General features: G+C 40.7%; 1 protein-coding gene across 7 annotated transcripts in view; it reads left to right on the top strand.

Annotated features, from left to right (window-relative positions):
• Window positions 1–9760, top strand: part of camk2g1 (calcium/calmodulin-dependent protein kinase (CaM kinase) II gamma 1) — a 38700-nt gene extending 28940 nt beyond the window's left edge. For 4 of the 7 annotated variants that reach the window (XM_078278994.1, XM_078278992.1, XM_078278998.1 and 1 more), the window contains 5 exons: window positions 1995–2135; window positions 5654–5729; window positions 5930–6024; window positions 6601–6837; window positions 7072–9760. In XM_078278994.1, the coding sequence (XP_078135120.1) occupies window positions 1995–2135; window positions 5654–5729; window positions 5930–6024; window positions 6601–6833 (545 nt within the window). In that variant the 3' untranslated portion in view covers window positions 6834–6837; window positions 7072–9760. The remainder of the gene's footprint in view (window positions 1–1994; window positions 2136–5653; window positions 5730–5929; window positions 6025–6600; window positions 6838–7071) is intronic. The other 3 variants (XM_078278997.1, XM_078278996.1, XM_078278995.1) reach the window with 1 other exon arrangement.
• The last annotated feature ends 3482 nt before the right edge of the window (window positions 9761–13242 follow it).

The following is a 13242-nucleotide window of genomic DNA, read 5'->3' as shown; positions in this document are numbered from 1 at the left end:
TAGAGAACATGTAGGTAATTGTTAGTGTAATTATTGCAATTTAGAGTGAAATACCTACACACACACACACACACACACACACACACACACACACACACACACCAAAATGAAATGGATACCCTTGAAAATAACACCAACCTTTTTAATACAAGAAAGAATAAACTAAGTTATAACTTGTCTGACTGTTAAAGGACCGATGGAATCAGAAAACATTACATTTACCCCAATTAAACAGGATGAGGATTAACGGGTTAATTTTAGCCTGTTAGCATCATGTTAAGCCACATTTAAAGAACATGGCCCAGGTCAGCAAAAATGTATTTAGAAGAAAAACGAGGTTAACAGTAAAATGATTACCCAGATGTTTGTTATAAAACATCCATCACGGTTTACATACTAACTTTCCAGATACAATTAAATTTACCGTACTTATCGTAGGATTATTGGCAACATTTTGGGTGCACTCACTATCAAGTTTTACCTCCAAATAAAGTGGTTTTGATAATCTAGCTAAACTGTTAGCTTGTTAACATTAATGATGCACCGATCCGATTTTCACTCCTAATACCTCAACTCAGGATATCTGCCAATAATGATTTTTACAAAATAAAGAATCTGTATACCTCACTGGGTGAAAGTTATTGTATATGGTAGAATAAGGCCAGGGTCTGCTTTGGCAGTATCATCTGGCCCGCTTTTATGAGTGATAGTGGAATCATTTATAATATCTATAATTTAGATCGGTCATGTTCTTTGTTCTTCAATTATTTTGAGTGCAATGTTGTCGTAACCAATCAGCCAAAACTACAATAATAACCCAATTTGTAATAAACCGGAATATTCCTTTTAACAGGGATGCATTACTCGGATGCATTTTACAACTTGTTATTAACACTAATTGCAGATGGTCATTTCCTGCTGTGTTAGCCATTAATATTGTAATATACTTCCTAAGAGCAAAACTACACCTGAACTGCCTCACCACCTAGACCTAACTTCACTGTGCTTTGCACTGTACTGTGTTTTGTAGGTCACGGAGACGTGTTGACTATGTTGATTATGGAAAGCCATGAAAAAGTCTTGACATTTTTTACATCAGGGCCACTGTGGGAACCCTGAAATTTGTGTGGGTGGGTGTGTGATCACTGCATCTATCCCCTTGTCCTCCTAATGTGACAGCTTCAGCTGGATGAAGCCTTGCTTACCTTGCAGCTGTGTGTCCTAAACCGGCCTCCAAGTCTGACAGGCCCTTGTCTGACTTTACTGGAACCATGCACACCATAGAGCATCAGGTTCCTCATTGTCCTTGCATTTTCTCCTCCATTCCCCCTTCTACTCGGATGCTTTATTCTGTTATGTGCTTTAATCTTCTCTCTAATACACCATTCTTCTCTACGTCGTTATCTCACCTCTTTCCCCCTCTATACTCTATAATCTCGCCTCTCGTCTCTTGACCTCTTGTCGTCCTGCTCTTGTCAGACACACCTGCACTAAAGTGACCATCTGATCTGTTTTCCTCCTCCTGTGTCCTTCCTCCACTCCCACCTTCATTCCTGAACATGTTTAGTTTGCCCACAGACATAACATGAGCTAATATTAAACAATGGCTTCAATCCTCTCTCTGCTGGGTGCTGGAGCTCATCAGGCAAGGCTTTGTTAATGTATACGAGCATTAAGAGTAGAGTTGATGGGAGCAGAGCAGGCAGTTAAATGACTTCCACATCACAGAGCATCACAACCAGAGCTGTACTGATCTCGCTTCCAGCTGCCATCCTGTTCTCATGCTACCCATCTGCATGTCTGTCATAAACCCACACTTAAACGCTTCATGTTTATTTCTCACTAATTCTACTGAACCCACCACAGATTTGCCGTGTGTGTGTGTGTGTGTGTGTGTGTGTGTGTGTGTGTGTGTGTGTGTGTGTGTGTCATCTTGTCATCCAGTCATCCATCCATGTGTTTTGTATTTGTTGACCAACCGTTGTGTGTTTCAGTTCCACCGCATGACGTAAAGCGCATGGCATGGAACAGCACGGGCAACAGCTCCTGCCTTGACTCTGAGCTCTCACAGTCCTCCATGTCTACCGCTCCACTAGGGAGCAACACTGTCGCTGCTAAAAGCAACACTAAGCAGAGTAAGAACACAGTCTTGACTAACTGACCTCAGCTTTCCTTGCCGTCTACTCACTTGTAGCTGTTGTTGCACACTAAAACCTTGCATCTCTGAAATGGCAGTTTTCTCAGGGACGAGGAAAGCAGCCTGCAAATAACGTAGGGCTGGGCTATATATATATATATATTCAAAACGATATAAAACTTTTCTATATCGTTTCTATCATGTATCATTTCTTAATCTTTATACACTTTACTTAACCCTTGTGTTGTCTTCCCGTCGACCATACAACTTGTTGTCATCCTGGGTAAAATTTGAAAATTAACCCTTTTTTTAGTCGCTTTTTTTTCCACTACCACCGGATTCACCACAAACATCAAGCTATTACCACTTTGTCTGTTTCACACTTTTTTTTGGAATTCATGGTCAATCAACCTCATTTATATGAAATTATACCTAATTTGTTAGTGGAAAAAAGTGGAAATTATTTTGACAAATAGTTAACATTCAGTGGATAATCACAGACTGTCAAAGTTTAGTCAGGATACTGTTTAGAAACCGTTTCATTTTATTTATTTTTTTAATGGTCTAAAATTTATTGGAACACCAAAACTTCAATGAAAGTAGTGATCTGACCTTTCATTTTACTTGCATAGAGCATTGTATGGAACAATCCATGTTATGTTTGGGCAATTTGCTTAAAGGATACTTAAATTTCTGATGTGGAAACTTTGAAAACAAGTCAAATTTGACCCGAGGACAACAGGAGGGTTGAGAACTTGAATCTGAATTTTTTCCTTTTGTTCTAGATTCAGATTTTGCTTTACTTTTGTTTTTCTTTTAGTTATTTAATGAGCATTGCCAATGATTACTTCTGTTATTGCTGTGCACGTGACAAATAAAGAACCTTTGACCTTCTATTATTTATTATTATTATATCGCAATGTCAAAAACTCTGCAGGCCGAACTGCGCTATGGCAATATTTACTTCATTTGGACGACGCTTTACGTCCTGATCCTTGCACGTTACTTTAATCTGCATCAAAGTGTTAGGCCGGATTATACCTCTAATGCTCATTGAAATGCTCTTGCAGCGCTTTAGAATGTTTGTTTTTTATTCCGTGGTGTTGTAGTTCTTTCTTTCGCTGTCCAAATCATAGACTATATAAAACTGATCCAAATATAATTTGCTAAACTACAAATGAGACCAACATGCAACTTATATTACAGTTAATCATCTTTCGTGTTATTGGCGCAAGTCTCTTTTGGATTGTAACACAGACATAAAATGGGTTTTATTCTTCAGCTATGGGGATGTGCAAGTTTAGCGATAGCTAAAAAAAAAAAAAAAGAGAGAGAATAATAAAGAATAAAAATGTAGGGCTTGGTTACAGCCAGTTCCTAACCTACGCTTTTTAAGCCTACTAAGCCTACTGCTTTTTATGCAAGAAAGCAGTTCAACTGGGAACGTTGGGTGTACGGGCACCGGAGTCTCATGCAAAAAGTGAGAAACCTCTAACTGCCGTGAAAGGTCTTCAGCAAACGACAGTCAGCCAGTTCTGCCAATTATCTGGCGGCTCCAGCCCCGGCCCCAGCACTACCTCCACACTGGATAGGCCAGACCCACGCAGCAGCTCCGCAACTCCCATAAACCACCTCCGTTTCGCTCTTGGATCCAACACTAAGAGCAGAGGTGCTCTGTGTCCTTAACACGGTGACTAGACTCTAGTCCTGTAATGCAAATGAGGAAATTGGGGAATTTTTTTTGATGTTGTGATATAGGTCTTAAATTGCATTCAGAATGGTCTTAAAAAGTCTTAAATTTGACTTGGTGAAACGTGCAGAAAACCTGTATATCATTATTTTTTATAAAAAGGCCAAGTAATGTCCTCAACCAGCTGGGCACTGTAGTTTTACTGAAACAGGAGGAAATAGTGCATTTGATGGGGACTATTTTCAGCTGTGGATTAGACACATTTGGTGCTCCAGTCACTAAAACGCCAAAAGTGTGGTAATCCACGGTGCCACCATTGCCCATGATCATTGTGTGTTTTTAATAGTCTTTGGACAACAATGGAGCTCTGTGGCACAGAGGAATACTTGTTAGTAGGATCAGTTCATTGTTGGTTTTGGTCTTTTGATGGGATTTGTTGACAAGAAGTAAAATGGAGAATAACGACCAGCCTTTTCTTTTTTTAAGATGGCTTTTTGTAGTAGGGACAGTTACAGTATGTAGTGTTGGAACTTTGTGTGTGATTTCATTGATGTTTTAAAGTATGTGTGGGTAAGTTAGGCATCATAATCAGTCCCTCCAGAAAAACGCGATTATGCAATCACATAATTCAATGCATAATCAGCCAAAGTCCACATATTTATGCGGGGGGCGCATTTTTTTTCAAATACGCCACACTTTCGCTGCATAAATTGAATCGCAAAATATGCGGTGCTTGCATGATTTCATAATCCCTGCATTTTCGTTGCAAAAAAGTCACATATTTTAGCAGAACGTTGAAAAATGTTGCGTTTACTTCACACAAGAGCAGCCATTTTCCCCTGTTGCCATGGGAACGTTATGAAGTGACGTTATGAAGTGACGTAATTACGCGACGTGAACGTCATCAAAAAGCTGCAAACCCCGCGATGAAGCCACGATGAAACCGCAGTTTTTTTGCAAGTTCCCGCAATTTCATCGCATAAAATTGCATAAATATCCCGCATATTCCATCGCATTTTTTAAGAAAACGTGCCGCATAATCAAGGATTTTTGCCCACAACAATCACAAAAAAAACTGCATTTTTCTGGAAGGACTGCATAATACTCACTTATATTGATAAACAGTAGATTTAAGGGTCATTTTGAACGACTAGGGTTTTGATTGGTAGGAGACGTTAATGTAAGAAACAGTTTCTCTACTGACATGATTAGTTTTATTTATTTATCAGTAAACCTTGTCAGAGGCAGCTGTAAATATAACACTATATCTATCTCATGTTGTTTTTAAATGAAAATTGTCTTGAAAGTGAAAGTTTATGGTTGATCTTAAAAGTTGGTTCTTAATTCTTATAAATCGTAACTCAAAGTCTACTTACTATCTTTCCGTCAAAGTATGGCAGGTTTGCCTAGTTGTCATGGAGATAAAACAACAACGTATAACTGCTTCTCGAGTTAAGCCTTTTGTCTAAGCCTGTGTTGTTTACACGCAGGATTTTTAGTTGTTTTGGCGGCAGTGTGTGCTCACACAGCAGAGAGTAGTGTTTAGTCAGTTTTTGTGTCGTACAGAAGGTGAGAAGCAGAGTGACAGACAGTGATGCGGTTGAGCTGCAGTTAGGAAGCTGCGTCTGGCCGAGTGATGAGGTTAAAGAGGAACGTCGAGCTCTAGCTCCACAAAGAGAGCCTGAAGGGAAAGCAGGAGCTGGAAGTGATGAGAGAAAATGTCGTCAAGCAAAACCACCACACAGTTAATTTTTGTCTCACCTCCTAACTGGCTTCTCACCATTTACCATCTGTCTGTCTCTTTCTCTCGCTTGTTCTTTCTGTAGCTCGTAAACAGGAGATCATCAAGATAACGGAGCAGTTGATTGAAGCGATCAACAATGGCGATTTTGAAGCCTACACGTGAGTACAACTTCACGTGTATAATGAAAAGCAGCGGATGAATCTGGGCTTCTGCAAGAAGGGAAATGTATGTATTGGGACAGGATTCATTAGAGCTTTGTTCTCTCAAGACTGCTTCTCTGTTCTGATTTTCTCTAATGTCTTTTCACCCACTCGTACTTTCTCACCGTCTCCGTTTCTTTCTCATTGCTCTTTCTCAGGAGGATTTGTGATCCTGGACTCACCTCTTTTGAACCCGAGGCCCTGGGGAACCTGGTGGAGGGCATGGACTTTCACAAGTTCTACTTTGAAAACTGTGAGTCTCTCACTCTCTCACTCACTCTCACTCTCACTCACCACAGCCATTTATTTTAATCCGCCAGCCCTGAGAATACCACCCAGGTAAAGCTTCTGCTCAGATAGGATGAGGATCACCAGAAAGTGTAGTTTTTTTGGGTCTTTTTTATTAGAAATATCAAGTAAATGTTTTTGTGCATTTTTCTTTTTGGTTGACAACTTTCCTGACAGCATCTGAACTGTCCCAATGTGGTAAACTCCACAGTTAATCTGCCAAATACTTTGTTTATTAATCATTTGGTCTACAAAATGTCACTCCCAAGTTCACAGAGCCAATGTGACTTCTTCAGAATCCTTGTTTTGTCAGAACAGATTTCAGATGATATGCAACATCATTTCCCTTCATGAGTATTTACTTAATTCCATTACTTGTGGACTGGTATCTTTTGTCATCATCATTATTATAATAATACATTAGATTTTAAGTACCTTTCACGTTACCCAAGCACGCTTAACATACAGAAAAGAAGAAATCCAGTCTATCTGGTTTTTGACTTGATACATTTTTCGGTCTGTCTCTGTTTATTTTATCCAGTGCTGAGCAAGAACAGCAAGCCTGTGCACACCACTCTGCTCAACCCACACGTGCACCTGATCGGCGAGGATGCTGCGTGCATCGCCTACATCCGGCTCACACAGTTTGTGGACACCACAGGCCGCCCTCGTTCCAGCCAATCAGAGGAGACCAGGGTGTGGCATCGTCGCGATGGCAAGTGGCTCAACGTTCACTTCCACTGCTCAGGAGCGCCTGCTGCACCACTACAGTGATCAGGTAATCGCCTCACACACACACACACAGCTTCACACAAATGGAGCTCATTTTAAAGCCACCATGTGTAGAAATTGAAAATGTTTCACTTTTTTTACCCAGTGGTAGTAACAAGTTAAATTATGATACATAATTTAAGTTTAGTTTTATCTTAAAAAATTAAATATTTAGATTTTTTTGTGTCCCAATTGACCCATAACTGACATTCAGGCCTGTTTCCTCCTCTCTCTCCCCCAGTGGTCCTGAGCCTCCAGTCTACTGGAGTGTATGTTTTGGGGGGCAGTTTTTTTCAGCGAGCGTGTTTTAAGAGGCACGTCCTCTGCGTGGATTGGCTAGTGCCAGGAGCCCGGCCGGGCGAGATCGCATCCCTCTCCACGATACCAACCAATCCTGTCCCCCCTTTGACCTGCTGGGGGCCGGCTGAACACAAAGACACCGCCCCCAGGGGATGATGCATGCATCTGGCGCCTGATTGGAGGGCGAGTCTTTGCCCTCTATCCCTCCCCATGGCAGCCATCTTTTTTCTGCCTGCGCGAGATGAGACGTCCTGCGTGAGGAGAGGGTTTACAGTTGAACTTGTGACAGTTTATGAGTATGAGTTATGAATATGCTGTGTAAATTATGACTAGATGTATCAGAAACCACCAAAACCCAAACAAGCATTTATATTCACTATCTAATAAGGGAGGAACAGAGGGGAGTTGTAAGGTTAGCAGCTGAGATTTTGGACACATTTTTGGCATTCTAGGGATGTCGGGTAGAAAGTGTTGTGCTTGTTACCCGGACGGTGATGTTAAGATGTAGGGAGATTTTCCCCATCTCAGTTGTAGAAGGGGGGGGGGAATCAAGTCGGCTCAGTCAGAGAACCTGATGGCAAGAGAAACTTGATATCAAAAACATGAAGCACCAAAGTGTAGAACTTTAGGCTTTTTATGTGTTTTTGTTTGTGTGCTTGTTTTTCCGACCGAACGGAAAATCGTGTTGTTGTGGGATTGGGGTGGGGGGGCTGGGGCATTTGTTTTTGTTGTGTTTTTATCATTCTGTTCCCTTTGCGTTCCTGTGAATAACCGGAGCCTCTCTGTTTTTAGTTTTTTTTTTTTTTTTTTTTTTGTCTGATCGTATATTCAAGGCTCCTTTTTAAAGCAGCTGAGTTTTTAAAAAGAGGGATTCTATTGTGCAAGTGTAAAGCTAACCTCCGCGTGTTAACACCTTCTGTTGCCTGCAGTGGAGGGAGAGAGTGGGCCAGGATCGGCGTCCGCGTTTTGCATGTTTGCCCGCCGCCTCTCCCTCAAATCCCTCCCCACGCTCTCTCTCCTTTTTTTTCTCACTCTTAGACTATTCCCTCTTTTAACCCTCCCACTCCTTTTCTCTGCTTTCTGCAAGGGCCTGGTTTGTTTATAATCACTGTGTAATAACAGTGTATGTATAGATATATGTAGAAAAGTGTAATATATGTACATGTATCTAAGAGACGCTCATCCTGTGCATCTTGGGAATCACCCCATGACCTTTGTGACCCCAATCTAGTTTAGGAACATTTTCCTCACCGACTTTCAATTTGCTTTAATTCTCCTCCTTTAAGTACTTCCTTAAAATATTGGTAGCTTTCGATCTTTGACGACAAACAACACACTGAATAAACACGCTCATGTGGGCTACCAGCTCTAGTCCCGTGGACCTAAGACTGTTTTCAGAGACGGGGGAATAAAAGAAATAACAGGTTGAAAAAAGTTAGACCCCTTAGCCCAAAAAGAGTCTTTAAACATGAAGACCTTCATCATAGTGTCCTTAACTCCTGATCCCACAATGCTGTGAGCTGTCTCTTCATATCATATACACACACACACACACACACACACACACACACACACACACACACACACACACACACACACACACACACACACACACACACGCACACATGCATGCACGCCTGGTGGTGTGTTTAGGCTTTGTAACATATCTGCACCACTGCTGTGTGACCATGGTGCCACCCCCTGCTGTGCTGCTTAATTGTCTCCATCCATCCGCGACAGTCGTATCTTAAACCCCTCACCACCTTCACCCTCCGATATCTCTCCCCCCCCCCCCCCCCCGTGTACCAACGAGTTCCTGCTCTCGAGATGTTTATTTGTACCTCTCTCTGTTGTTTCTCTGTTTCTGTGTTACTGGTTTGAGTTTTTTCGTTGTCGTCGCTGTTGCTGTTAACTTGTCGTTTGGTAATTTGCCGATCTGCCAAGCTGGAGTTCTGCACTCTCCCTCACACACAGGAAAAAAAAAAAAAAGGGAAAAGAGGGAGGAAGTAAAGACAACACAAATCATCGATTGATTGACAGGACTAAATTATTTATTAATATAATCTACCCTATGTGATTTTAAATCTTGCCTGCTCAATTTAGAACAGTTTTAAAAGCCAGAGAGAGAGTTGGTGTGGGTGTGCAGGTTTTTCTGACCTACACTATTGAATCAGAGCTGGAGACCTAGTTATATGCATGTTTCAGTTACGCATTTCTACCATGTACCTACCTGAATAAGGATGGAGCCTAGTGTTAATATATGATATTTGCATCTTTTGAAATAAGAATATCCTCCATCCAGAATGTTGAATAGGTGACATGAATAAATATTTTAAAAAACGCAAAATAAAAAATAAAAAAAAGGATTCAGGAGCCGTAGCTTGGTATGAGGCCCTCGATGTTAGCGTTTTCCCTGCGTTGTAATGATATACTATTGGGCTGCGCTTTCTCCCCCAGCCTTCACATGGATGCTGGAGTTTTTTTGCATGATCATGATGTACAATGAAATACAACCATGAATTGACGACTATCAAGTGTTTGTCTGAGTGTTAGTTGGTCTTCATCATAGCTTTGTTATTCTTCGAACTTGGATCTTGAAAGTATTTAATAAAAATACTATTTCAGCACTGTTTTATCTCTCTCGACTGGTTTATTTTGTTAAACGCATTATTTTCATGTCTGATTTAGTTGTCATACGGAAACACTTTTGTCTCCAACAAAAATCTTATTAGGTAAAGAATCCATTCCCTGGTAATGTGCTCCATCCATCCCCAGACCAAACAACCTGCTAAAACAGTTTTGTGTTAACCCTGGATGCATTTTTAACACCTTTTTTGGCCTGTGCATTTTTTATCTGTTCAGCCTGGATTTTGAGAATGTTTCATCAGCAGAGTCTCGACCTGAAATCACCAAATTTGGAGCCAATAGAGATATGCAACACACGTTTGTCATTATGTAACACTGCAACATTGATTAGTCATGCTGAATATCTGCTCATGTAGTCTCTTCTAGTTTGTTTCAGGTTACATTTAACATTAAGTCGCTGGCTGTTAAAGCAAAAAAAAAAAAAGGTTTTGATTTGAATAAAATAAGCACAAATAAAACTGGACAATGTTTCAGTGGTTGGCTGGATGCTCTGAACACCACCCGGCATCACAGCTGGCATAATATTTGCCCTCCATACTTGTCTGTCATCACATAAAGTCAGATTAAGCCCTGCGTAACGCTGCATATCCTCCAGAGCCATTAACACAGGCTAAAACAATCACTGCTGTCCGTTCAACAGCTCGTGCATCGTCCTGTCTCACCACTTCAGCTTTTGTACTGTCTTCCACTGCTCTTATTTTAGCTGTGAAGTGTTGAGTAATGCTGCAGCCTTATTTAAAAATGTTTTGTGGTGTTATTTATGATGCTCCCAGTTATTTTAAGGATCGAGTCTGTGTGTGCGTGTGTCCATGGGATGTAGGACAGCTCCCCCCTGGTTCCTCTGCTTTCTGTGTGATTAATGAGGAGAGCTCAGCAGTTGGTTAATTCACGCTTACTTTCTCAAAGACACAAAAAGGGAGAAAGTCTTGAGAGAATGTGTCTTGTTAGCCCTCTCTGACCTCTTGACTCTTCGTGTCAATAAAATTAGGAGAAAAGCTGGCCCTGAACGAGTCTTCTGAATCTAAATTACTTTTGACTTTGAGGTATTAAAGGACATGTTCCCTTGTTTTTCATCTCAGTTTTTATTTTTTCCAATATCTATTTCTATTCAGGCACAGCTCCTTCCTTAAAAACCATGAAAATGTACTTTTATAAAACAAGGCCCACAGTAAATAGCATAGACTGTAAAAAATAATGGACGTTACAGCAGTGACGTCACCCATTGGTTTTGTTGACTGCCATTTTTATATGTATTATATTTTACATGGGTTTTGAACATGGATCTACAATGGTTTTGAAGCCTTGAGTTTAGCATGGATGTATTATAAGGAGTTTAGCAATATGGCCATTGCCATCTTCGTTTTTTTAAAAACCGGACATTACATGTCATTTAGCTGACACTTTTATCCAAAGCGACTTACATTTGCTATATATCAGAGGTTGCACGCCTCCGGAGCAACTAGGGGTTAAGTGTCTTGCTCAGGGATACATTGGTTGATGTATCACAGTGGGAATCAAACCCAGTTCTCCCCCACCAAAGGCATGTGTCATATCCACTGTGCCATCACCACCATGCGCTCAGGTTGGGGATCATAGAATTTATTTACAACATCAGGACCACACAGGATTATTTATGTTTTTAGTTTCATAAGCATACACCAAACAGTACAAAATAGTTCTGCTGTACAGGATGTCGGAGCTGTCTGAGCATGGCTTGTGAAAGTGTAACAGGTACTTTTTTGTTGTGGATTCCTTTTATTCCATTAAATATAGATAATTCATATCATGTCATTAAAATTAAACCTTATTTGTGTATTTATAGGCCAATTCCTCAAGTTTACAACTGACAGATTTCCTCATCCTCCAAAGTCAGAGTTTCACAAGTCTTCAAGTCATCATTAGAGGTGAGTTTCCATCCAAATTTCAAACAACAATTCATGAAAACATGTTCATCATGTGATATTTGTTCATTTGGTCAAAGACAAATACTGGAGTGATTTAGATCAGAATGTTAGGTTCGGGGAAGTTGAGGACCCAAAGGCAGAGAGCAGGCAGGCAGGAGAAAGTTTGACAAAACTGTAAAGGAAACATCACAGTTGATCTATTAAAGTGATGAGCAACATTGAAGAGTTTTATTACAAGTTGTTATGATATTATAGGCTATCACATTTTTTATTTTATTCAGTTTTTGTTATTGTCAACAAATCTCTCAAAAAGGACCCAAGCAACAATACATTGATCCTACCAAGTGTTGTCGGCTTAGCTACACTTCATTACTCTGTAAAATACAGCAGAGCTCCCCTATTAAAAAACGTGAATGAACCACTCTGTCACACTGGGTGACTATGAACAAGGGCACTGTAGTTTATTTTGAGTCAATCCCACATTCAACATCCTGCTGCCGTAAATACTTACTATCATTTATTAATCTGAGGCTGAAAATAGTCACCAACAACTGCATTATTTACTCCTGTTTTAGTAGCATTTGTTTAAAAAAATACTACATTGCCACAGACAGGTTAACAAAGTTGAAAAAGTGCTGAGAGGCAAACAAATTTTAGTTTTTGGGGCTTTTCATGGGATTTGTCAGAATTTAAAGTTATTACAACCAATGGTGCACTATCGCCAATGACGCAATAGAAGTATGGGTAGAGTTTTTCGTTGTAAGTGTAGCCGATGAATGAGTAAATATGAGACTTGCCCTCGGTATCATAAAAGGAGACCTGCCCTTCCTCGTGATCCGCTAACACCCCGACCTTCTTCAGCTTCCGTGGGTAGAGAATAACGGCGGGAGCAGTGTCGGCTTTACAACTATCTCCAAGCTCTATAATCCAGTATACAGTATATGTTCAGTTGATATTGGAAATCATTTCTTCCTTTTGACAGACTCTCTAACAACTCAAATGGTCCATTTGTTCTTCCCTTCCACTTGCACCTCAAAGTAAAATCTTCCTGAGGGCTAACCGATGAACCCAATAACCCTGTAAATCTTATGGGGTTGAAAGGTCTCTTCTGCCACTTGCCTTCCCTCACCACCTTCTCATGGTCAGAGAGAGCGAGAGAGCACTGTGCAGTGTCTGGGTCCAGAGTTACATCAACAACGTAGTCCCGAACTTCTCCATTTCTTTGTGAACTTCAAAGTCTTCAAAGTTGGATGGTTTTCGTCTCACAGTCTTCTCAAGTTTTCCTGACGTTTTGCTCGTACTGGCTACTCTGGATGCTGAACTCTTGCTTTTCATTCGTGTGTGGAAGGCTGGAGAGAGATGACAATCTCAGGAGGACGTGGAAATGGTCATTAATGTGCGTGAGAGCTGCTCCAGCTCTGTGCATATTCGCTGTAGTGCACTTATTTCCTGCTTAAGAGCTTTAATAAAGCCCTTCGCTGCCCTCTTGATTGCCCTCTGCTTCTTCTTCATCAACTTATTGAGCTCTGATTGTCTACTTTCAATCGAGGCAATGAGAGTGC

Source organism: Sander vitreus, chromosome 21 (genome assembly GCF_031162955.1).
Source record: "Sander vitreus isolate 19-12246 chromosome 21, sanVit1, whole genome shotgun sequence".
Lineage (NCBI taxonomy): Eukaryota > Metazoa > Chordata > Actinopteri > Perciformes > Percidae > Sander > Sander vitreus.
Note: the sequence above shows the minus strand (reverse complement) of the source record. Positions and strands in the feature narration are given on the sequence as shown.